This window comes from Alternaria novae-zelandiae, assembly GCF_023758075.1.
Source record: "Alternaria novae-zelandiae strain BMP 2774 chromosome Unknown scaffold_7, whole genome shotgun sequence".
Lineage (NCBI taxonomy): Eukaryota > Fungi > Ascomycota > Dothideomycetes > Pleosporales > Pleosporaceae > Alternaria > Alternaria novae-zelandiae.
This window is the reverse complement of record NW_026056967.1, coordinates 1,150,629-1,175,188: the sequence shown is the minus strand read 5'-3', so window position 1 is coordinate 1,175,188 and position 24,560 is coordinate 1,150,629. Positions and strand designations below refer to the sequence as shown.

General features: G+C 52.3%; 10 protein-coding genes across 10 annotated transcripts; 4 read left to right on the top strand and 6 right to left on the bottom strand.

Annotated features, from left to right (window-relative positions):
• Positions 1 to 222: 222 nt before the first annotated feature.
• On the bottom strand, positions 223 to 3,339 carry J4E88_004404 (uncharacterized protein; the record flags this gene model as incomplete). The annotated part of the gene is made up of 1 exon (XM_049398050.1): positions 223 to 3,339. One exon carries the CDS (start codon positions 3,337 to 3,339, stop codon positions 223 to 225), a length of 3,117 nt encoding a protein of 1,038 aa, XP_049256495.1.
• Positions 3,340 to 3,897: 558 nt separating this feature from the next.
• On the bottom strand, positions 3,898 to 4,770 carry J4E88_004403 (uncharacterized protein; the record flags this gene model as incomplete). The annotated part of the gene is made up of 1 exon (XM_049398049.1): positions 3,898 to 4,770. The coding sequence occupies one exon, from the start codon at positions 4,768 to 4,770 to the stop codon at positions 3,898 to 3,900; it is 873 nt and encodes a 290-aa protein (XP_049256494.1).
• A 1,743-nt stretch (positions 4,771 to 6,513) lies between these two features.
• Positions 6,514 to 8,174, top strand: J4E88_004402 (uncharacterized protein; the record flags this gene model as incomplete). The annotated part of the gene is made up of 2 exons (XM_049398048.1): positions 6,514 to 6,766; positions 6,820 to 8,174. 2 exons carry the CDS (start codon positions 6,514 to 6,516, stop codon positions 8,172 to 8,174), a joined length of 1,608 nt encoding a protein of 535 aa, XP_049256493.1.
• A 422-nt stretch (positions 8,175 to 8,596) lies between these two features.
• J4E88_004401 (uncharacterized protein) lies at positions 8,597 to 9,075 on the top strand (the record flags this gene model as incomplete). Its single annotated transcript, XM_049398047.1, has 3 exons — positions 8,597 to 8,633; positions 8,698 to 8,790; positions 8,879 to 9,075. The coding sequence occupies 3 exons, from the start codon at positions 8,597 to 8,599 to the stop codon at positions 9,073 to 9,075; spliced, it is 327 nt and encodes a 108-aa protein (XP_049256492.1).
• Positions 9,076 to 12,341: 3,266 nt separating this feature from the next.
• Positions 12,342 to 13,120, bottom strand: J4E88_004400 (uncharacterized protein; the record flags this gene model as incomplete). Its single annotated transcript, XM_049398046.1, has 2 exons — positions 12,342 to 12,942; positions 12,993 to 13,120. The coding sequence occupies 2 exons, from the start codon at positions 13,118 to 13,120 to the stop codon at positions 12,342 to 12,344; spliced, it is 729 nt and encodes a 242-aa protein (XP_049256491.1).
• A 291-nt stretch (positions 13,121 to 13,411) lies between these two features.
• Positions 13,412 to 14,218, bottom strand: J4E88_004399 (uncharacterized protein; the record flags this gene model as incomplete). The annotated part of the gene is made up of 2 exons (XM_049398045.1): positions 13,412 to 14,012; positions 14,064 to 14,218. 2 exons carry the CDS (start codon positions 14,216 to 14,218, stop codon positions 13,412 to 13,414), a joined length of 756 nt encoding a protein of 251 aa, XP_049256490.1.
• A 571-nt stretch (positions 14,219 to 14,789) lies between these two features.
• On the top strand, positions 14,790 to 15,248 carry J4E88_004398 (uncharacterized protein; the record flags this gene model as incomplete). The annotated part of the gene is made up of 2 exons (XM_049398044.1): positions 14,790 to 14,944; positions 15,125 to 15,248. The coding sequence occupies 2 exons, from the start codon at positions 14,790 to 14,792 to the stop codon at positions 15,246 to 15,248; spliced, it is 279 nt and encodes a 92-aa protein (XP_049256489.1).
• A 1,219-nt stretch (positions 15,249 to 16,467) lies between these two features.
• On the bottom strand, positions 16,468 to 17,149 carry J4E88_004397 (uncharacterized protein; the record flags this gene model as incomplete). The annotated part of the gene is made up of 2 exons (XM_049398043.1): positions 16,468 to 17,067; positions 17,120 to 17,149. The coding sequence occupies 2 exons, from the start codon at positions 17,147 to 17,149 to the stop codon at positions 16,468 to 16,470; spliced, it is 630 nt and encodes a 209-aa protein (XP_049256488.1).
• Positions 17,150 to 17,388: 239 nt separating this feature from the next.
• Positions 17,389 to 18,399, top strand: J4E88_004396 (uncharacterized protein; the record flags this gene model as incomplete). Its single annotated transcript, XM_049398042.1, has 2 exons — positions 17,389 to 17,922; positions 18,313 to 18,399. The coding sequence occupies 2 exons, from the start codon at positions 17,389 to 17,391 to the stop codon at positions 18,397 to 18,399; spliced, it is 621 nt and encodes a 206-aa protein (XP_049256487.1).
• Positions 18,400 to 18,714: 315 nt separating this feature from the next.
• Positions 18,715 to 24,442, bottom strand: J4E88_004395 (uncharacterized protein; the record flags this gene model as incomplete). The annotated part of the gene is made up of 9 exons (XM_049398041.1): positions 18,715 to 18,981; positions 19,052 to 19,627; positions 19,713 to 19,812; positions 20,313 to 20,418; positions 20,471 to 20,740; positions 20,789 to 23,138; positions 23,854 to 24,012; positions 24,061 to 24,141; positions 24,194 to 24,442. The coding sequence occupies 9 exons, from the start codon at positions 24,440 to 24,442 to the stop codon at positions 18,715 to 18,717; spliced, it is 4,158 nt and encodes a 1,385-aa protein (XP_049256486.1).
• Between the last annotated feature and the right edge of the window lie 118 nt (positions 24,443 to 24,560).

Sequence of the window (24,560 nt, the reverse complement as noted above, 5' to 3'; positions counted from 1 at the left end):
CATGGTGCAGGTTTACATCGCTGTTCTACACGCGTTGGTTATCCCTCGATTAGGATCAACACACATTTTTGTACAAGATGTAAATTACAGGACCTTGCATTGCGCTCGATGCATCGAAGAACATCGAGGCTCGTACATCGTGAGCGTACAGGTTTTACATACATCTTCTGCACATCTCATGCGTGCATCTACTTCATCATCCGCAAGCCATATAGCACATTTTCATTCCTCCACGAAGAATCTGGCCGCAAAAACGACATCGTTCTCACTGAACACTCCCTGCCTCTCACTCTTCACCTGCCTTAGAATGCCTTGTTTGTTCTTTTTGTCCTTGCTCTCCGCGTACGCGATGACACAATCCCGGTTCAGCGATGGGTTGCTGTTCGTCTTCAAACGTGTGGGACTGCGAGGCTCCTTCGGTAAGGTGCGGTGGAGGTTCTTGCGTTTCTTCGTAGCCGAGGATTGAGGTGTAGAGGGTTCGTGGCGCGCAAGTTGAGGTGTCGTCAGAGTTGAAGTGAGCTTCACTGGGGACGGGGTTTCATTGCCGCGACGTGATCCGCGCAAGCTTTTGCGTTCCGATGAGCCATCCGCTTGCGGAATAGATGCAGGAGACGATCTAATAGGTGCTTGAGGTGACCGGGTATATGAAATGGGCTCCATATCAGGCTCAGGAGTTGTATGTAGGCTGGATAGAGGGGAAGATGTAGCAGTGTCCCAGATCTTAGAGTTCTGGACGACCGGTATCGCAATCTTGGACGATGGAGCTGCGTCAGGCGTGTTTCTCGGTTTGGCGAAAGAGCGAGATCGACGTAGTCGCGCAGATGCTTCATGAAGTATCTCTTCTGGATCCTCGAACCAGAATGGATTTGCCTTTGGGCCTTGTACACCAAGAATGTTGTTGCTAGAAGTTGTACGACGCGAGAGTCTTGATTCGGTTGCATGTATACTCTGGTTGCTTGAGTCAGCATCCAGCTGGTCACCATGCAGCTTGACCTCCTCTACTTCAAGTCGTTCACCCGTTAGGATGGAGTTCTTGACAGGAGATGCGGGTTGTTTAAACACAACATTCGGTTGGAAAGCGCTGGTCTCTTGTGGGTTGTCGATAGCGAGGGGCAGGTCAGTCTTCGCGTGCTCTAATGGCGATGTAGGCGGCGGCGTTCCCATCCGGACCGTACTTTTTCTTGACCCGCGAAATTCGGTGCTTGCCTTCTCTGAGTCAATGGATCTCTTCTGTTCATCATCTCCTGGGACGATATCCTGTCGAGTCGGATTCTGGACGGGGCGATTGGAAGCCAAGTCTAAACGCAGTTCAGGCTCCCACCTATGATCTACTATAATTGACCTATCTTGCCCATAGACTACCAAGCGTCTGACCACGATGTTGGAATTTGTCTTCATCGATTGTTTTGGAGGAGATGCTTTCTTCGGAGAGACACTTCGTTTTGGCTTTGTAGGTACTGAGTACAAACCTGCTGGCGGTAACGGCAGGGACAGTCTGCGATCAAACGGCGGAAATGACAGGTGTGGTGGCCGAGATTCCTGATATCCATGGAGGTTTGCGACTTGTGGTAACATGTTTGGCTTGTAGCTCTCGGGAGCTCCGCAGAAGTTGGGTCCCATACCGGACATGGTGTAGTCTCGACGCGTGTATTGGCTTTCGGGTAAGCCACCACGTGGTTCTCCAGGCAGAGAACCCGCATGCGGCCTATGACTTGAGGGTGCTTGCCTGAGCCCTGGTAAATGTGTAGGAAAAGGTGATGCGTACTGGTAACCTGGGCCCTGAAAAGCCGTGGGAAAGCGATCGAGCGGACTAGACGTCAGGCCGGCGTTGTCGCCCGGTATCTGACGCATGAGATCACTGGGTGCGACTCCTCCCAGTGTTGGATCCGAGAATTGAAAGGTATATGGTGATGGGAGCATGTGAGTCGTTTGCGAGTTTGGGGTCAGATCTGGATTCATCATCTTCGGAGTGAACCCTGCACGCGACGTGAGCTCCGCTTCTGAGATGCGTACTGCATCGTGCGTATGCGCTCGTCCAGTCTCCGGTGCACGCGGTATGTTGGAGGTATCTGCACTTCTTCGAACTGGTGAAGACGTAATTCTTGCATCTGTAATGTTTGGTGCTATCAGTGCTGGAATGCTTGATCCGACACCGGCGAGTGGTGGACTTGACAGCGTCAAGGGTTCCATGGTTAGAGCTGATGGCAAGACAGGTGACATATCCTGCTTCGACTGCACTCCAGACCGGAGAGCCTGTCTCTTTGTATGAGACCTGTACTCTGGATCGCTGTCTCCTTCTGCATCCACGTCGATGACCTCTGAGGTCGGCTCCACGGTATCTTGAGGTTCCGCGTCACTCTCACTCTTGCTAGGCGCATCGACACGCAGTTGCATAGTACTGCCGTCTGCCCCGAGCACGAACGGGTAACTCTCGTCGATCATGCGCTTCGGTGTCTTCAAATAGCCCACGCCGCTAGTGAGCTTCCTACCCTCTCCAGATGTGATGACTACGTCGATGACCCCGAAAGTCTTTCCACCTGGTCTCTGCATAGTGTATACCTGCTCCGGCATCTGCGTTGTCGCAAGCGCGTGGAGGAAGTCGGCAGTAGGAGGAATGTTGCCTTGTTCGTCGGTACCCCGCTCGCGTGCTTCAGCTTGGAGCGCCTGGCCAATGTGTTGCCATCGCTGTTCTACCGAAGGTGGTGTGTTGTTCTTCGCAGTATTGCCATCTGCGGCGACTCCGGGTGGTAGGATGATCCATGGCCGCTCAGCGAGAAAGTCGACTCTAGTGCCCGCGAAGACCTGGTGATGGTCTTTCGAGCCAGATTTGCCGTCGTAGTTGGGCATGGCCAAACACGCGGCGAGTGTTCCATTGAAGAAGACTTCGATCTTGAGCGATGTTCTCTGGTTGTAGAGGCCGGAGACATAGGTCTGGTCGGAGAGGTTGACGTGGAGGGTAAGTGCTTTCAGTGTGAGCTGCGAGACATCTGAGAAGCTATCGTTAGCCGCGATGGTGCTATTAGTATTAGGCAGAAGGTACGCACCCTTCGGCGCACCCTGTGCGTCCCCAGGAGCTTCATCTTCGTATATGTCACTCCCGACCCGGGTCTGCATGAAAGGCGCTTTTGCGAGCCAGTTGAGCTGGAAGGCGGCGTCATCACCGGGGAAAGGCACCTGCTCTTCCTTCAATAGCTTGCTCCTCAACAGCCTCTTTTCAGCTAATGCAGACTGCTGCTTGGCTGCCTCTCCCTTTCTCAGTATGATCTTTGCTGTAGTCGTATCACCGAGCGGAATCGCGCCCAGGCGCACCGAGACGCCACGCGCGAAGTAGGTAGGCATATTTGCAGGTGAAAGAATATACACGTATTATGACATGGCCGTCGCCAGAGGCAATGCCGCACTGCCTGGCAATGGGGTATTCTCGAGTCGGTTGGGTGCGGTAAGGCCGTCTAGAGCGTGTCGAGCATGGTGGGGGTGTATGGGGGACGCGTTGCGGTGACCGAGCGCTGCTGAAATCGCGTGACGTATATCGTGGGCTTCCGTTTCCGGTAGGTACCCTCCAGTGCTCTTTCCAGGCACGCGTCCTCACCGCCGTGACCAGACTTGCGTCAATGCACATCCTACCTGACGTATGGCAATCTTAAATGTACCCAGGTGCCATGAAAGTGGATTTGGCTATGAGAATATACACGCGATGAATAAAAGTGATGGAGATGCAAATCAAGCAGCTTTGAGAAACCCCGACGCGCCGGCAGACCATGTAGAGAGAAGACTGAGTGTAACCATCCCAATCGTAATGAGTCATATGCGCACGAGGAGATACTTACAAAGAACGCCTAGTTTGCGTATAATTTCGCCTCAAAAGGGTGCGCAGCTGACGGCAGCCGATACCATGTATCAGAGCTCGACTTCACCCCCGGACTCAACGAAGCCACCGCCGCTTCTTTGCTGCTCGGTGCCGTTGACGCCCCAGTCGTCGGTAATGATGCCAATCGGTGGACCGCCTAGGACATCGCCTAACTCGCCTATAGTCTTTTCGTACACACTCGCAACACCGCGCTCTTCCCAGTCCTCATCTTCCTCATCGTCGTCATTGTCCTCGAAGCCTTCAAAGGTCACAGTGCCTTGACGTCCACCTGCTTCTGCCTCTCCCTCCGTGTCCGTGCCCGTGTCCATGGCCTCGCCCACGTCTTCCCCGTCACCGACCACGCTGTCTCCACTCAGTACACGGGCGACTGTGAGCCTGGTCCGGTCTACAACGCCCTTCAAGCGAACCTTGTCTGTTGTGGTGACTGTACGACCATTCTCAAACCCAGGTAAGAACTCTCCGGTCGCAGTGTCGTGCCCGGTAAGTAGGGATGAGAAGGCGTAGTCGAGTTTTGAGAGCAGACGGAAAGTAGCCTGAGCGGAACGCGTTGAGGAACCGAATAGCGGAAGAAAGTCGGCGGTGAGGACGGCGAGGTTGAGCAGATAGGGTATCTGGAGGTTCGGTGATCCAGATACCCAGACAACATCTACCAGACCATCGAGGTCTTTTGCGACTTCCCAGAACGCCGTGTATCCTTCCTCGCCCGGCGCCGGCTTGAGCTTTCGGTTCGTCATGCGATTGTCCACCCGCTTCTGGATGCTGTTGACGCCATGGTCGAGGTAGCGTATCAGATCAGATTCCCTCGGGCCGCCGGGCTTCAGCGGGTGTTTGCGTGCTTGTGGGAGGGGCGACGCGTGCTGTGACGGCGCGGACGAAGCTGGAGGAGTAGGAATATCGGCCATACTAAACACCCTGGAGCCTACGTTGACATTAGATCGCCTTCTTTGTACACTTTTATCTTGTTGTAGGCTGCAAACCTGTTCAGGTTTCCTGTTATACAAGGCGATAATGTGTCTATGGTTCCACAGGTTTGTTCGCCGTCACGGTGGTAGGTGAAGACGCAAGGTAGTGGGTGAGGGGTGAGCTGCAACCGTCATTCTACGCCGTAGGGTGAGCGCGTTCTTCTTCGTCGCGTGCGGAATCGACCCGCGTCGTGTCTTTTGAGTCGAGAAGTTACACTGGTGCTGCGATACCCGAGCGTGGAGCTCCTCATGGCGAGATGACGTTCGCGGAAGGTTCCTCCGTCATCCCAGCCCGTGCCCTGGATCATCCCGCAACACCACCTGCATCGACAACAGAGCATCACCCAATTGTCGCCAAACCTCTCACACCGCCTGTACTTCTGCCGCTGCTTACCCACCAGTCTGTTAGTAGGCTTTGGCTCGTCACCAGGTACTCCTCATACCGGAGAACCTGCAGTAGCTGAGGCAACGACAGTCACGCTCACGGCTTTTCCAACGGACACAGGATACGTTTCCGCCAGGAATGCGATATGACGGAAAACTCGCATGCTTCGGAATAGCATGCCATCGGAGTTCAGCTGCTATGCCGTGCATCTCACAACAAAGTAAGCCGGTACCGCCATCGGCCCGTCCTGAGTGGCCAGGAGCAAGACAAGGGCGCTGATTAATCACCAGCGCGCCCTTCTCCAACGCGTGCGCGTGCGCCCTACATGCAAGTTTCATACGTCCGCGACGCCGATATGCATACCTAATTAAGCCGCCAACAGTCAACCATGTCAGTATACTTGTGATGGTCCACCAGGCGCCGCCCCTTTTCTAGAAGTTTTCTTAGCTGCAAGAAAGGGAAAATTTGCTAACACACGCAACTTCGGAGAGCCCCGATTGTTGGATGAGGTTGAAACGCGACGTTTATTGACTCTACCACTTAACGGCATAACGTTGAAAATTTGCAATGAAGCCTATGACAAAAGGTATCCACCCGTCGTGTACTCTCAGCGCGAGTAGTCAGGAACGTGTCGCGCTTGTTCAACTTTTGTGGCATGAGAACCTGTAGGGCTGGTTTGAGGCACATATCTGACCGCCAGAGTACCGCTATGGTTGGTGGGCGGGCCGCAAGCTAGCACGTTCGCGACGGGCAAGATCACGGAACCTGAGAAAAGCACATTCGAGACCGTTTGACTTGTGGAGACGTCCTGATGTCGTCCAGTACTCAGCTTTGCGGAAATGTAGAGACAGGCACCTTTATGGGCCTAGCGCACGACGCTATTGGAGTCAAGGGCGTGGTTTGTGATGGATGCAGGATGACTCCCCCGCGTATCCGACGGCAAAGCAAGCCATCGCTCAGCGCATCATCCATCTGCAGCATGCAACCTTCTCATCACCTACCAGCCCTAGTTTTGTGCCGCTTGCAAATGACTCAACCCAGGGCGTGCCTGAGTGCCATGTATAAGACAACCTTAAGGCCCACTTGTTTGTGGTGCAGTTCTGGAGCAGACGTCTTATCTTCACTCGCCACCTACTAGTCCGATCTCTGCCTATTCGCACTACCCCAGCTGCCCAGCTCTCAGCTTCTCCGCATTCGAGACGTCTTATCTGAGCAGGATTGTTCCCCGCTTTCTGGTGCGACCTTGCCTTGGCTATTGCAACTAGCAAGCCTACCTTAAGGCACGCGACAGCATCGACATGTCTTCTTCATCGAACACATCAGTGTTTGCGCCACCAGACAGGATGCAGGCACTGGGCAATCAAATCGGCTACAAGGTCCGCAACATCTCGCATCATGGCCAGCCTACCATCGTGATCGATCTCAACGACAGCAATGGCCACTGCCACAAGTTCATCACCAGCTATTCTTCCATGGATACAATCGAGGGAACAGTCACCATCACTGCACCGCACGACACTCGTTTTGAGGACATCGACATCGCATTCACTGGTAAGCTCAGATCACACACGAACTTCGCAATCATCGTATCTGACATAACACAGGTACAAGCCAGGTATATGTGGATAGGATGACGACTACGCCAACAATGACAGGACGAACAGAGGCAAAGCACCGGTTTTTGACTCTTAGACAGCCAATAGACCAATCAAACTTCCCCTCCCCAAGAATTTTTGAAGCTGGAAGACCCTACAAGTTTCCCTTCACATTTACCATCCCTTCGCAACTACTTCCAAAAGCCTGCTCCCATCCAGTAGTCTCGGATCACATACGCGACGTACATCTCTCACTACCACCCAGCATTGGCGATCCCGACCTTGCTGGTTTTGGCAGTACACTGCTTGATGACCTTGCGCCGGAAATGTCAAAGATCACCTACGGAATTCAAGTCAAAATCGCGCACACTCGCGGATCAGAAGGCATCTCGGTGCTTGCTGATAAGCTGAAGAAAGTGCGCGTGAAGCCAGCCTTTGCAGAGCAGCCCCCACTGAACATTGATCACAACGACGAGTACCGATCGCGACAGGAAAAGACAGTCAAGAAGGGTTTGTTCAAAGGAAAGCTCGGGACATTATCTGCGAAGACTATCCAGCCGCCACCTCTTGTCATTCCGGGCGCAAGATCAACAGAGGGCAGAACGATCACGACCATGGCCAAGTTAGTTCTCCGTTTTGATCCCACAGAGGAGACCAGCGCACCACCGAAACTCGGTTCATTGGGGACAAAGTTGAAGGTCGTGACCTACTACGCCTCAGCTCCTAGGCAGAATCTACCAACACGGTCTACGCTCGGGTTCGATCTGTCGCAAGGCCTATACTCCGAGTACGTGCCGCTGTCCAACCTTTGCATCGCCTCCGCCCAGTGGGAAAAGCACGATGCGGCACAAAACCCTAGTCCAGAAAGCCTGGTTCGACGCGACTCCGGCATTAGCGATTGCTCAACTCTGAGCGAAGCGGAGAAGGCCTTCGCGATTGGCATCCTACCTGCATCCAAGGATTACAAGCAAGGTGCCTTCTACACAGCGCAGATCTTGGTGCCAATCACCCTTCCTATGACACAAAACTTCATACCGACATTCCATTCCTGCCTCATCTCACGAACATATACCCTCGCGCTGCAGTTCTCTGCCCATGGAAGCTCCAGTATACATCTGAAGGTCCCGATCCAGATCTGCGCCGAAGGCAGTGATACTGGTATTGAGAATGCTAGGGCGAGGAGTGTCGAGGAGACGGCATTCAGAGCTGCCTCTGATGTCTTTTCTCCACGCAGTGTTGCGCCTCCAAGCACAGAGACGGCTCGCAGCGCCAGTGTTGGCACACGGGAAGAGATGCCACCCGGCTATTCGGCTTTCGCGCCGCCCAGCACGAGGTACAGCGTGAGCCATTCTATTGTGACCTGAAGATGTTCCAGGTTGTCGTGGGAGGACCAGTGATGAGATCAAGATAATTTTGTTGCGCAACAACCTGACGATTATCGCGCGATGTTTTTCTTGGAGAAGGATCTTGCTTTTCGGCGTTTTGGTATGGAAGAGTGGCAGGATTTTCATTGATCTCACCGCAGCTCATGCTCTCTTCGGGTCGCCTTTTTCTATCGTTAGATCGCTCACCAGATACCCATACATATAGTAATGAACTTAATACGTTGTCATTCTCATGCTAGTTGCATCCTCTATTCTTGCCTATTTCTGAGTAATGGTGTCATGGTGTCTTGGCACGTCCGTGCTGGCCCTGGACAGCTTCCCAATCACCTCATCCTGTGGCACCGCATCAGCACACCATCACGCACAAGCATCGCTTTTCATCAGACCAACGTGAAGAAACAATGGCCGAGCATCCGTCTTTCACATTGGCAGGCTTGTGTAAGTGTCACGACGCCATCTGCATGTCTGGGTGTATGAGAGCTGACTGAGAAATGATGTGCAGTGGCCGTCGGAGGAACTGCTGGCTATCTCCGAACACGCTCAACACCAAGCCTTGTCGCTGGAATCGGATTGGGTGCTTCGTATGCTCTTGCTGGTAAGCTGTTTAGCCCATAGGACGTGTTTCTGGCTGCATTGAACGTATACAGCTGCTTGTGGGCGCTTCAGCTAACCTGCGATCCAAGGCTACCGTATCAAGCAGAACCAGGATTACGGCACTGAACTTGCGCTTGGCAACAGCATCATGTTGATGGGCTCTGCGATACCGCGCATCATGAAGACCGGCGGACGCGCGCCTGTGCCGATCGCTCTGGGTGCGACTGGTGCGCTGGCGACTTACTACTACCAAAAGAAGGTGCGCGAGTTCAGGTATGGTGTCTGAGAAGCACTCGGTCTCTTTGGAAAAAAGGACTATCATTGAACGGCGATGGCGCCTTGTACAACTACTCAGGGTGGCTATATACTACCCTGCTCTACTCTTGAGTATCAATACCCCACTCCCATTCTCTTCTACTGAGTATGTCCTTATCCGCGCCGTTTCCTCATCTCCGATGCCCTCAAGCTTCGGACTTCGCTGCGCAATCATCATCATACCATCAAGCTGTACCCATGGACCCGGTGCCATCCAGTACCGCACTGTTTGATATATGCCAAAGCAAGACGATAACAGCACAATCGCGAGGACGGCAACGGCTACCCACTCCCAGCCTAGACGTGGACTGGACCCATACAGTTGCCATTGAATGGGATAGGATACAATCTTATCTTCCGATTGGGAGGGCAGAGACGATGGAAGAGGAGACCAGTACTTATTGCTCATGCTGAGGATGTTCTGGAATAGGATCCCTATGACGATCGACAGGCCCATGGCATCGGAGTTCACAAGTGGATCGATTGCCTGTAGGTTGCGACTCATCAATAGCAGTTGCGGCAGCAATCTTGTCGATGGAACCAACAGCTCGAGCCTCGGCATGACGTCCCTTGCCTGCATACCCACGCCATTGGCAACATCAAAGTCGCTTGCAGTCACGCGGCCGTAAACAATCTTCTGGTTCAACTCAGCGCCGTAATGGTTAAAGCTAATGTCGGGACTTTCCCCGTCCACGATCCACACATTGACTGCGTATAATCCATGTCGGAACAAGCTGGAACAAGTGGCACCGGCAAAGCCTAGGGATAGGACTGGTCCAAAATCGGTCATGATCACCGCTTCCGACGATTCGTTTCTAGCTGGCGGCCGGACAAGGATTGACGCCTCCGGGTTCAATGACTCCATTGGCGTGCAGACAGTGTTCAGCACTGGTAGTACGAGCGTTAAGTTACCGGTCCAACCGATCGATGAAGATGTTGGCTGATGGTCCGCGTCCTTGAGCCAGTTGTAGACACTGGTTACCTGACCATCGTCTGCGGAGGCCGTCTCGACTGACCCATTTGATAGGCCGAAATCGGTATGGAGTGCAGTCCAGCGCTTCCATGGATCTCCGTCCAGCCGGTAGTTATACACGTGTCTCCAGCCTTTCCGCGTTTCCTTTACCGTGGACACAACATGCGTTAAGCCGGTGAACGCGAGAGAAGCCGACATGTCGAGCGCCCAGTCCCATGGTGGGTAGCCTTCCCCTCCAATATTGGATTGGCCGACACCGAGGATGTTCAGCCAGTCCACGCCGAGAAGTGATACTTTAGGATGCTCGATCCTCATTGTCGTTCGGTCATGTGCCGTCGTTTTCCATCTTTTCTGGTAAACAGGATACCAACGCTTCTTCGGTATAGCCACAGTGTTCACGGCCAAGCCTTGCAACATAACCGACACAGATACGCAGAGACAAAGCAAAAAACGGGCAACGCTCTTCCAGCTCAAGCTAGACCTTCGCCACCTTGTGGCAAAGCTGCTAACAGTCATCCACGGCTTCGTCAACTCCTCTCTCAAACCAAAGTCGCTGTACTTCACACCACGTCTATCACCCACTGCTGTAGTCTGTGCCATCCAGACTGTGATGAAGAATGAAGCCATATATTCCAAGGAGCTCACCAAGAGGACATCGAGGCTCTTGTTAAAGAAACCAAGAAAGGCTAGCTTGAGATCCGCATCCACTTCTTCACCGAAGACACGGGTCAGGCCTATGGAGATGTATGTGCGCATCGCTCCGAGCGAGATCCCGGCCACTATGATTACGATCACAGATATGCGAATGGCCAGTATCCAGTGGTCGGCGAATTTCAAGCCCGGTCGAGTCGCCACAGCTGGACGGTGTCCGATCTTGGCGTATATATTCTTGGCGACTACCACGAGTCTTTCTCTGATGGCATTGTCAGTTTGAACGCGATGTGGCTGCCGGGCAGTTACTTCAAGGCTATTAGTATCGCTTTGTGGCCGCGCATCCTGTTGGACAAACTCTTCGCTGGGGCCTTGGGAGTCATATCCTCGATTTGTATACGAACGGTGTTTCGCCGCTACCCGTCAGTTGCGAGGCTATTGGTTTTCACAAGCGATATCAACAGAACAGAAAGGCTCAAGGGCGGCTATATCTTCCATGGTAAGCATGCAAGGCTGAGAATGTAGTGAGGCTGAAAGATATGGCCATGGTGTATTGGCTGCATGCATGACAGCCACAAGCTGCACGAATGCCCTTATCTGTGCGACAATACATCCGCGACTTCCACGAATCACATCTTAGAGAGAAGTAAAAGCCTGTTTTTTCACCGTTGATAAGGGTTGAGTTTAAGAACACCAATCACATACAGGTACAAGAGCAACGCGTCATCCAAGCCCGCGGATACTAAAACAAACTAGTACGATTCTTTTCACGAGCTGCTGAACGCGTCGCAAGCTTTAGATGGGCTGAGATTACCAGAACCCATCCCCATAGGAGTGACGTGTGAGCCGAGCGTGCCACGGTCGCCTTCCGCGCGTCCCTTCCTCGCTGCATGGCCAACAAGCGGCTCCCACTTTCTTTGCGCAAACCCCGTAACAACCGCCAAGGATACACCCAGAACACCGCTTGCATCAATATAAATCCACATGGACACCATCCATCGGGTATATGCCAATAGTGTATGTCTGTCTTTCCGCTCCGACAGGCTCGTTCGAAACCCCAGAGGCAATCCGGATGTTTGGAAAGACTTGGAGGATTCGGATCACCGCATAGCTAGCTTCCATCAACGCGTAATCCTCTATCCGGAATCAGCATTTTGCGACTCAGAAATACACTGTTGTTCGCTTACTACCTAGACAAAGTCTTGGGCCGCCATTGAAGTCGACGAATCCAGCGCCTGGACGAGCCTTCTTAATCAACTCGCCACTCTCCCACCTTTCTGGCCGGAACACTCTTGCGTCTGGACCATAGATGGACTCAATACGGTGTAGGTGGTATACCGACCAGACGATCCCAGCACCCTTAGGCATGAGGACGGGGAAAGTGCCATCTGGGCCTCCGCTTCCGGGGTAATACGGTAGCTTTATTCGTAAAGCGGAGATTCATCGGCAATGTTGGGTACAGTCGCAAGACTACATTCGTCAACGCGTGTCAGAAATCTGGCAAATGTGAAAGATGTTCAAGATGGACTGGGCTTCGAGACGTCAATGACATGCGCGTCGACACCACGTATCCAATATTCGATTATAGGTAATTACAGCAAGATTCTATCTACTCATTGCACGTTGAAGTCATCTCCATGCAAGAAAGTCCAAACCCAATCATGACTCCCTTGCCGAGCTTGGTATTCCAGCTTCACGTTCATGGTCTTACTGATTTTCCCCTTCATCTTGTCCAACCCATCTAGTAATTGCTTAGTTACTTCAGCATTGTATCCGTAGTACGATATCTGAACTTGGGTCAACGCCGGCAATTTCTTCAATTTCTCGGCAAAGTGTCTCGACATCCACTTTCGGAGTATGTACTCATAGCGGCCAAACTGTATCTTATGTACAGCCTTTCGCTGAGCATTTGTCGCATGGTTGAGCCAATATGTTAAACTGCCAAAGTCGTAAAAGCGGAAGACGCTGATATGGCGAGAATACGCAGCAGCTTCCGAGTAGATCTGGCGGCAGACACGAAGGAGGGCGAAGCGGTGCCTCGGTGCGGGGAATTCAGACGCACGCTCCTCAAACACGGATCTATATCTGAGCGGTTTGAGAGGTCCACCCCATGCTGGGCGGATGATAGGGTTTCCAATAGCGAGCTTCCAGATCATGGCGCGGATTTCGGCAGGAAGTCGTAAGAGGGGCGATTCTTCGGCGTTTCGCTGTGCACTACACTGGCATTAGTATTGCAAATTTAGATGTGATGGTGCTGAGCTTACATAGCAATCTCGCTACCGATGGGTTTGACATTGAGTAGGCCGTCTGGGGATTTTCGGTAACCGCGCTTCCCTCGGCGAGGCTTGTCGTTAGGTGTGTCGATCTGCGGAGTAGATTGAGCGGCCGACATGTTGAGTTCAAAGTAGAATGGATGCGCCGGTGGGGTGGTTGAAAGTAGATGCACAAGTCAAAAGCGAACTTTCGTATCATAGCAAACGGCTACTTAGAGTGAAAGATCGCCCACTGTGGCACAATATAGTGATAGTGATAGTGAAGTAGAACACAAATTGAATAGAATTTTCCGGGCAAGATGTAGTAGCTTACTCGCACGTTCGCATTTGAATTAGACCAATTCCAGAGTACTTGTGCCAAAGGAGAAGAAGACAAGTAACTATCTCAAGCCATAGAAAAACAAGGGCAGTCACCCACTCCTGGTGACTTTGACCTCGCTGTTCTCTGCCTCATACAGACCCTTCATGAATTGCCAGCCACGTTTTAGCTGCTTCTTGCTAATTTTGTCGGGGTTTGTAGCTGTCACAAGGACATTAAGCTTTACACGCTTGAGAGAGGATAGATTTGAAGAGAGCCGCTTATATTGTGGTATGCTGGATACGTCGACAACCCAGTGCTCCAGAAGGGACGATCTTATGAAGGCGTCGAGTTGTATCGAAGTGATAGCTTCAGAAACAGCTGGTGGAAACCTTTTGATCCACATCTTGAGGTTGTCTGGACGAGAAGCTGAGAAAGTATTCGAGCTGAAGGGTAGCAAGGCCGTCTCAGCATAGATTTGTCGGCAGACAACGAGCAAGGCAAGAGTATTCTTTGCAACCGTTATGTTCTTTGCAATGAACTTGCGCTTTGGAACTTTGGATGATAAGCGCTCTCGAATCGGACTGCGGTATGGTCCTGATCGGTCGTATAGGATTTCGAATGTCTTACCACCAATCACATGGCTGAAGATCAGGTGGCGTAATTCCGGAGGTAGGCGCAGCAAGGGCGAGTCCTGCTGGTTCTGTCTCGCACTATATTTCGATTAGCGAAGAACTTAAGATCAATGTGATGGAGATACCGACATCTCAAGGTACTTTCCCGTCTTTGTCTCAACATTGAGTAGGCCGTTCTCATGGAAACGAAGCTTCTTGTGACTGCGCTTCGCTACTCCTGCGCCGGTAGAAGCCTTCATGCTCTTGGCAGTGGTTGTAGTCTGCTTAGGCTTTCGAGATGCCATGTTGAGATTGTCGATGATTTGGGAAGTATGGAGTAGATGTCTAAGGAAAAGTGTAGAGTAGATATCTAATTATGGAACTGCCGGGCCCTAGCGGTCAGGTAAAGGCGCAGGTCGGGCTTACTAGGTGAGTCAGAAGAGTTGAGGTACCTGATACGAGCGGGATATAGAGGCGAAGGTGGGTGAGACCAGATATAATGTCAAGTAGCAGCACGAAGTAGAGGGTAAAGTCAACTTACCATCCTCATCTCCAACGGTACCGGCGCTCGCTCATACATGTCGCGTGAGGTGAGCGACTATACGGCGTGGATTAGGTAGCAACCCATACTCAGTGATTCGTATCACCATCAACATCGTTCCTCCCCTCGCCAATCTCTAATCACTGCCACGTGCTTGCCTGTTCGCTCAACGCACGGCCACACGCTAGTCTTACGCGGTTCCTCTGTAGTAGTTTTCAGCTGCCAGGTCTTTCCTCGTTTTTACCTCAAAGGTCAATCATTCTTGATTGCACCCCCAGCCAGAACACCGCGCATTGCCCGAACAAAATCAGCAATCTCGATAACGTACACCAGCAATGGCGCCCCGCAAGACCGCCGCCGGCGACAAAGCCCCGAAGGTACCTGCCATCAAGAAGAGCGCAGACAAGGTCATCAAGCGACCGGCTCGCGGATATCACAAATTTCGAAATGGCCTACTCAACGTCACACCCAAAGGTGGTGAAAAGGATCTGTGAGTGTATCTAGTCTTTCAGTGAGAGCAACTGTTAACGGACTGCCAGCGTCAAACGAAATGAGAACTCCCCGTTGCTTCGAATGCCCGCCGAGATTCGCAACGAAATCTGGAAGCTTGTGTTGGGTGGGAAACTGTATCGGTCGAATTATCAAGGGATATTCCACCCTTCACCAACAGAGCCGAAAAACGCCACGGCTCTTCTGAGGACCTGTCGTCAGATCTATTCAGAAACCGCAACCATGCCGCTGGCTCTCACGATATTCTCCATCGGTTCTTGCCGGGAGCTAGGAAGATCGCTTAAGAAATTCAAGCCAAACCAGCGCAAACATATCACGACCGTGCAGTTCACGGTCTCATGGCCTCACATGGATATGCACCTCGAAGAGCTATGCTTTGCAGTCCACACATTCGCGCTTTTTCGTTCGCTCTCCGCGTTGCAAGAGCTACGGATTTTGGTATTATCGGTCCAAGATCCAGTTGTGACTCGCGAGAAACTCGAGGAGACCGTGTTCGAACATCTCAAACCAGCCATCCAACATACGCCGTTCGCAGTGAAGGTAGACCACACCCATCAGCGATTGATTGATTATCTGAACTTGTAAGTCGCCTAGATATGGAGTCGTCCGCCTAAAAGTATGCTGATAAAGTCGAAGGTGGCGCGGCGTCACTCCTGCGACGCCCAATACCAATAGCGATTGAGATTGTTTGCCTGTCTCATTCGATGGTCTTCGGACGATTCACTAGCATACCGGTCTAGCTCGCACACGATCAGAGCACTTACATATGAAAGAAGGGCACCTGACAGCGTGGCGGCGAGCTCCCGTTCAACTACTTATCAAAAGTTTCTGCTGCATCTTGAGATTGTTCGCGTTCGACATCAGTGGTATTCTGGAAAAGGTCTCGGAGGATAGGCAGAAGACTCTGTTTTTTATGACTTCAATGGCTTCAAGGCATCTCCATAGTGTGGCCATTTCCATGAAAAATCGACTCTCCCAATTGTGTACCTAAGTGATTGTTCAGATGCAATCAATTCTCCCAACTCTTATAGATTCCACGTTTGGTGACCGTGAACCAACGAAGTGCCTAGAGTCTTCCCAGTGACGCGGCGCAATCACAGCTATTGCCGGTCTGCGCGTCTCTTCGAGGTCCCCCGGTGCAAGTCGTGGTCTCATCATTTAGAACGAAGCCTAGTAATAGTCAGTACAGTGATACAGACAGTATGTTGTGTGGTTACGAGGAGAAGATGTGCTCAGTGAGAAGATTATGAGTCGTCTTGGAAAGCGCCAGACGAGTCAAGAGATCAGACCGCAAGCAGTCTTTCACCCTCGTCTCAAGCCTGACGCCGGCTACGCCTAAGGATGATAACTAGAGTTTCATCATTGCATATGGGGGTGAAGAGAGAAGAGTACTTACGACTTGAGTCTGGCTGAGTGTGTTGGATCTGTTCCAAGCCAGCAGTTGGGGTGGAAGGCCTGCTGCGTTGAATGGGAGATTGAGCATCAGTGATCGGTGTCGTCCGTTCAATAATCCAGATCGAGGGTCTCGTCCTTTTGCACGTCGGGCCCGTTCGCTTGGTGCCAGGCGTCCCATTCGTCGCTTCCATCGTCACTATCGCCGCTGTCTGCGCCGTCGCGCCCACTCCGTCTGCGCGGCAAGCCTCTCTCCAACCTTCTTTCTTTCCTCCTCTTCGCGTACCGATCCCGCTTTCTCTTGGCCTTGGCTTTTGATGTGGCACTGTTGGTCGCCCACTGTTGCTTCTTCGGTTCTGCAGACGCATCAGGCAGCGTCTTATCGACATCAGCCGTACATGAGGAGCTTTCTTGGGTAGGTGGAACCGTCGCCGCTGGGCTTGCAGGGGTAGCGTCATCCCCGGAGACTTCACCGTTCTCCTTCTGTACGCGCCGTTTGCGGAGCATTGCATGGATTTCGGAGTGTCGAAACATGGCGATTTGCTCGTCGGTCAGGGTGCGCTTCGTGCCGTCGGGGTAGTAGCCCAGCCCATCGTCGGCTTCGTCGTAGTATTCTTCAGCTACTTCTACCTCTGGCTCGAAGCCATGAAGTATGTGTTCTGGCGGCGGCGCGTGTGGGAAGTGTTGCGCATGGAAGGCGCGTAAGTCGTCCTGAGCTACTTAGTGACTGGCTACGAGCGCGATACTTGACTGCTGCACTCACGGTAGTGACGGTTGGTATTTGAAGCTCCATGGCTGATGTGTAGATTGTGGAGCGACTGGATTAGAAGCGCTCCAGGGCGCGGGGTGTCACGTTGGTGAAGGCATGTGAGGAAAAGAAGAGTTGGTCCCCAAGCTCGGAAGGCCCCCGTGGACCCGTCGCGTGGTCACGAGGTCTTGGCTTCACCGCGGCATGACGTCTGTGCTCCCATCTTCAACGCCGCGTTCACCCAGAACCTGTAACTACACCCTAATGCACCATCTGGAACGATCATGAAGCCCGTCTCTTTCGTCGCATATCCTCTCGCAACCATCGCCCTCACCCTTGCCACGTCTGCGCAAGCCCGCCCCTTCGACAGCATCCTACAGTCGTTCAACATCCTCAGCGAACAATCACCTCTCCAAGACTACATCATGAGCAACCCTGAAGGCCAGGCGACGACCGGCGTTATCATATCCGATGTCATCGGCAAGACACAGAATATCGCCATCTTCAGCGGCCTGACACGTGACATCGACGCAGTCTCCGCCCGCCTCGACAACGCCTCGCAGAACGCCACGGTGTTGGCACCGAATAACAGCATCATGCGCGACCTGAAGAGGAAGCCCTGGGAAGACCCCGACGACTACGACAGTTTTGGCGCGGACGCGTACGAGGGCACCAGCGGCCAAGACCGAGCCAGGGGCAACCTCGAGCGCTTTGTTCAGCGCCACATCATACCGGAGAGCCCATGGGAGGAGGGCAAGAAGGTCAAGACGCTTGCCGGCAACGAAATTTGGTGGGAAACCAAAGACGGCCAAAAGAAGGTAAGCATGCCACTATGTCGGTGGTCCCGCCCGCTCGTTGGCACTGCCCCACCATCTGTCCCACGCCCACACAACCAACAATATATTCGTATCTCGTCGTCAACTTTCCATCAATTCCCGTAGAGGACAGATGGCCGAGCTGGTTATGGCGCCAGGTTAAGGTTTCTTAACGTTAAGTCTAGAATGCAAATTCAAGACATCCTGGTCACGAAAGTGGCGTGGGTTCGAGTCCCACTCTGTTCAGCATTCGTCTGGCTATAGTCAGATACTCCAGGATCTTTTTTTGCCCATGTTTTGGTCATTCTTGACCGTGTTTGGATTTTTTTTTACCCACCGACTAACTTAACCTGGTCCAAATTCTATATGTTCCCAGCTAACGCAAGCCTCCAGATTCAACCTGCCGACGTCGAAGTGACCAGCATCGCCGACAAAGTATCCAATGGCGAGGTCTGGGTTCTTGGAGGCTCTCTCGCATAAACACGGAATCTGGAAGATACTGCGAGTCGCTCTTGCGATATTCCAATCGCTATTACCCGCCTTTACTCCCACGGACCATCCCTTACGATCGTACATACTTGTTTCATATCGAGCATTAGACGGATTCATGACAAGCCTGTATCGACCGGGTGGTGGTAACGGCCCCTATAGAATATAAATCTTCTTTACACTGTACTGTGTCGCGACGAATCTGCTTGCTCAGCTGCATGTGATTACCACTTATCTTCACAGACATCTATTCAGTCTATCAATTTCCATCCCGCCGGCCATTCACCAGACCCGTTCCAGTTCATCTCAAACATTTTCCTCGTATATCTCCGCCTTCTCATGTCCACTTCTCCCCAGGAATATCTTCATGCTATCCAACACTTGCTTCTTCAAATCCGGCCTCTTCAGATTCTGCCCTGGAAACCCTCCGTACGTCCTGTCAAATTCGAACGGCTTGATCGCTTTCCAGATTCCATGGATAGCCCTGGGCGTTAGTGGAATCATATTGGGATACGCCCACATGAACGAGTACGATGTCGTAACAGGGACGCGGTGCGCGTTGTTGAATCCAGACTACCATGATTGTTAGCCGTGTTAAGCCCAATAATGTTTTTTTTTAAAGAAAAAGGAGAACAGGACTGACAGGTACACTCATAAACGTATCAGCGATGAAAAGCTTCCGATCCCACCACAACACCGAACTACCGTCAAAATGCCCTCCGCATTGGATCATCTTGGCTTCGCCCCCAATCTCTTCAATCTCAGTGACGCCCTTGACAAACTTCCTCACACCATTCTGATCTTTCCGGTTCAACCACATCCGATCATCACCGCACATATACACCGGGCACCCGAACACACTCGCCCATTCCAAGTGCGTCGTGTAGAAATGCGGGTGGCTAATAACAATTGCCTTTAGTCCACCTTCTCCCTTGATGAACTCGATGGTAGCAGGGTTTAAGAAAGCGACACAGTCCCAAAGGATGTTTCCGCAGGATGTTTGTAGTAAGATGGCCCTTTGACCAATACCAAGTTGCTTGCGGGTCGTGCTAGAATCGGCCAGACCGGGAGGAAGCTCCGAAGGAGAGAGGGGCGCAGTGGTTATGTAGTGGATACGAGGGTCTTCTTTATCTGTTTCGAAAGTGTTCTTTTGAAGGGATTGGCAGGCTGAGAGCGAGGTCCAGGATTGGCCTGATGCGGGAACGTACTGGCGGGGGTCCTAGACATTGATTAGCTCTACTGCCTTTGCGTCTCGTTTCCTGGCTGTGGTGATTCCAGGTTCTTGGTGTTGATGACGGACATACATCGCAGATCCGACATGTCTCAGGGTGCTGCTCAAGCGGAACGTCGAATTGCGTGCCGCACGTTTCGCAGACGGCTAGGTTGCTAGGCTCGAAACTCATTCTGTCGATATCTGTGGTTTATGTATCGAGCCACAGCTTAGTCGAGGCGAAAACTGTGATAGGATGGGCGAAGATGCCGTCATTCTTGCGATGTGTGATGTAGTGGCTTCAAAAGTGGGGTTCGAGAGGGGAAAGAGCAGCTGATGAGAGCTTCCTCAATGACAGCCACTTTTGGGTCTGCAGATGCATCGAGCGAGACATCTTATAACCATATCGCGATATCACGATTGTCAAGTAGGTTCAAAGTCGCGTCAAAGTGTGGGGTAGCTTGAGCATATTCCCAGATTTACTCCGGTACTCAAAAACGGCGAATCAGCAAGCACAAGCACTGCATTATGCATATTAGCTGGCTTCGCTACATGGTTTGACTTATGAGCTGCGAGATTCAAACGTATCTGGACATTCGGGATGGCTGATGAGAATAGTTTTGCAAGGTAACGATATTGGAATTCCGCGCCTGTAACGCCTACGCAATCTATACGCGTCAAACACTATACATACTGTGCCCTTGACTCAAGCGACTTCGCATCGAGTTGCGATTTGGGCACCGCATTCGTGATCCTCGACCATTCGCCGTTGAAAGCGTTGACGAGCCACCACTTGAGCTCTGGAATTCGGTTAGTCGTTTCCTCGTATCAATAGCACACTGATTCACTTACTGTCGTAAACAATGCGGTTCGCGTTGTGGAAATAAATACTATGATCCGAATCGGGGAACACATGGACATCGTAGTTTTCAATGCCTGCAAGATCGAGCCGGTCAAGCAGGGTAAGGGTGTTCTGCATGTGCACGTTGTCATCGGCGACACCGTGCATGACCAAAAAGCGGACGTTCTTCGCTAGGGAAGTGACATCGGTGATGGTAGAGTTGTCGTAGCCTTCGGCGTTGTTCTGCGGCGTGTGCATGTAGCGCTCCGTGTAGATGGAATCTGCGGTAAACAATTAGCGAAGCAGATGAGTACCGTGAGTCTTCTTACCATAGTACCGCCAATCAGTCACAGGAGCGACAGCCATCCCGTACTTGAACGTCTCTCCTCCATCCTGCTCGAGTGTCTTCAGTGTGTTGAAACCCCCGTAACTCCAGCCCCAGATCGCGAGTCGATCGGCATCCACGTACTTCTTGCTAGCCCAGATTTTGGCCGCGGCAATCTGATCGTGCGCCTCGTAGTATCCAATGTTGCCCCTTGTGATGCATCGAAGCTTCCGACCGAGGAAACCCGTACCTCGCCCGTCCACTGTCACCACGATGTACCCGAGACTGGCGGCAATGTACGACTGGAAATCAACCTTGAACTTCTTGTTGACTTCCTGCGAGCCTGGTCCGCTGTATTGGTAGAAGAGAACAGGGTACTTCTTCTTCGGGTTAAAGTGCGGCGGACGACGCTCGAGGACGTTCAGCTCGAAGCCATCAACGTTGATTGTCTGATAGTTCAGAATGGGCATCTCAAGCCGGCGTACGAAGCGGTCAAGCGCTTTGTTTTCCTCAATGACCTTTTCGTACTTGTCATTGTTCGATGGCGTGCTGATGATTTTCTGCCATGGGATTCCGGGACCGTTGTAGGTGATCAAGGCGTAAGAGCCACCAGCTGAGAAGGAAGCGTCGTAGTAGCCTGAGCCTCCATTCTCCAGCATTTCGCTCTTTCCAGTACCGTTCAAGAGTACAGAGTAGACGTGTCGTTCCATGGAGCTCTTCTCAGTTGAAACGTAGTACACCAGGTTGTTCTTCAGGTCCACGCGGGAAGGCGCATCAACGACTTCCCACTCGCCCTGAGTGAGCAACACAGGCTTGTCACTGTCCAACGGTGAAAAGTAGCCGATATGGTCGTAGCCTTCGTGAATGATTGTATCAATGTATCCATCATCTTTGCGGCCGTTGTCGGGATCAGCCGGTACGAACGTTGTCTTCTGTGAGACCTCCATCCAGCCTCCGTCCAGCTCAGCGACGTTCTCGGTTCTTACCGTCTTGCCGGTGCGCTTTTCGACGTCCATCAAGACAAGCTTCAGGATGTCACTCTCGCGATTGGTTTCGCGAACAAGTACTTGCTTCGTCTTTCCGGCCCAGACGATCTCGGTGATCAGACGGTTCTCGTCACTGAAGTCGTCTTCTATCTCGACACTGAAGACTTCGCCCTTTTCGACGTCGTAGAACTGCAGTGAGACGATGGGGTTGGGGGCGCCTGCCTTGGGGTACTTGATGTCGCGAACCTCGGGGTAGTTCTCTTCGCCAGCCTTGGGCTTCTCTCCGCTAGGCCGTGACACGAAATACTGGACCGGGTATGTCGGGACGGTGGACTCGTCGGTACGCAGGAAGGCGATGTACTTGCCATCCTCAGACCACCATGTCGCACTATTTCCTTGGAAGACCTCCTCCTCGTATACCCAGTCAGGTACACCATAGAAGAGCTCAGAGCCACCATCTTTCGTAATCTGTATAACCTCCTTGGAGTTCAGCTTGCGCAGGAACATGTTGTTGTCCCTCGTGAACACGACCGCATCCGACTGCGGAGATATCGAGGCTAGCTGGATTGCGCCGTTTGGCTGGTCCGGATCCAAAGCTTCGCCAGTCTGTGTCTCAACATCAAAAATCCAGTACTTCGCAGTACCGGAATGTCGCCAGTTCTTTTGGTAATCCGACGTGACAAGCACCTTCTTGAAATCTTTACTTGGCTGCACATCACTGGGATAGACGTATGTGCCATCCACCTCAAATGTGTTCTTCTTCATCAGCGTGGTCTTGCTCGCAGAAGACGTTGCCTCGCCCTTGGACCTTATGTCCTCAACGACCAGGTATTCCTCGTTGCTCGAGCCCTTCTCAAGCAACAGGCCATCCTCGCCTTTTGGTCCCGGTATCCATGCGACGCTTTGCTGTTGGGCATAGAAGCGGCCTCCAAAGACGTCGTCCAACGTAATCTTCCTCCCCGAGCCCTTGGTAGAACTGGCAAGAGGGTCGTGTGGCCTGGACGAAGCGTGCTTGTAGCTGCCGTTCATCAAGAAGAAGACGAGCGCAAGCGCCCATCCAGCTACACAGGCCGTGCCCACGATCCATAGCCACCTCCTTGTCTTTTTGTCTACAGCAATAGGGGCCTTGAACCGCCCATCCTCGACGTCGAACGGCTCACGCGCCAGGCTTGCGTCGTCATCGTCGTCCGTGTACTTCTCCCCACGCTTCGCTTGCGACGTACGATTGAGGGACGGGTCGTTGATGTGTTCGAGGACGAGCGACGTTGTGGAAATTGAGGATATGGATGTTTCGGAGCCGTCTTCTGAAGTGCGCGCGGATCTCTCTTCTTTGGTTAGCAGCTCCGTCTCCTCCTCCTTCGCGGCGCGCTGTCGCGGCATGGTAATGATCAAGTATGAACAAGAACACAAGCAATTATAACATGGTAGTAGAAGGCGACGCAAAATCAGATGAGACCAGCCTCAAAAAATGGGTATAGTGGCAGGGCGCAGGTGCGAGTTATGGACAGTGTCCAGCTGGGCGGAGTTGCGGAGTTCACGCGGAGGTGCGGGAGCTGGTGTTGGCCGAAACGCCCCAAGCCACTCTTCGACGCAAGGGGCCGCCCGCGCTGCACTAAGACTTGCATTACAATGAGATTGTGGAACGCATTCCTATTCAAGCCTGCTCTGGGAATTTCTTGGAATGCATGGCGCTACAAACTGTGCCAAATCTAGATGGTATGATTTCCTTCCGCTGTGGTCTTCAATACAGCCACATCTGCTCTGGTTCTGCAAACCCTTGAACCAATTGAGCAATTGCCTTACTCCCTACGAGTACTGATACAGCCAAGAATTCGATATTTCGCTTCGTGTTTCTACGACGGTGTTGATTTGTGCATGAATTGCCAGATGGCCCCGCCGAACAATAACATCTGTTCCTTAGTGAAGATTCCTGTTTGAGTAGACTGCTCACGCTATGGCCCTCCACAATGGCGCATACTGTCAATGGCCGTCGATTCGTCCGACTATGAGGGTAATGGGCCAAGATAATCCTAGAAGTTTTGCTTAGCCGATGGTCGGCAAGGCCGACGTTCATCTTTCTTACCTCCTTCATGGTGCCGACCGCATACATCTTGTCCACCTCCGATCTCAGACCCTTGATCTTTATGCGGATGTTGGTGCCCTTCTCGATAACCTGCTCTCCGTCGTCGGTCCACTGCGGGGGTGTAGCGTTCGCGTCGAACTTGATTTCAGCGGGGATCATCTGTCGCTGTTAGTGGTGGATGGAGGCATGAATTAGGGTGAGATGTACACTGCGTCCCACAAAGGCCTGCAAAGATCCACAGTCGACGAAGAATCCAGTGCGGAGTACTGAGGTGACAATGCCGTCCATCTTGACACTGTTAGCAATGGACTCGATAATCACGTCGGCCGCTTCCACATACCACCTCGCCCTTGTATGGCCGCCATACGACCGCCTTGTAGTGGACAACGTACTCCGCAGAGCCGGAGCCAGGCATCACCTTGCCATCGGAGATGTCGAACGAGTCCAGAATGCACACGATGGTGTACTTTCCCGTGCTCGATCCCTCCTCTTTTTGTAGCAGCTCGCGATGGATGTGCTGACGGATGAGCGGGCCAAAGTACGAGGGATGCAGCTGGATCGTCTTCTCAAGCTCTTTGAGGAAGAACATGTTGCGCGTTGTACGGCGGATACGGTAGAGGAGATGCGCGGTGTGGATGAGTTGCACGGTTCAACGGTGAAGATCGAGACAAGGTGAAGACAGGACCGTCGTCCTTGCTATTATGCGA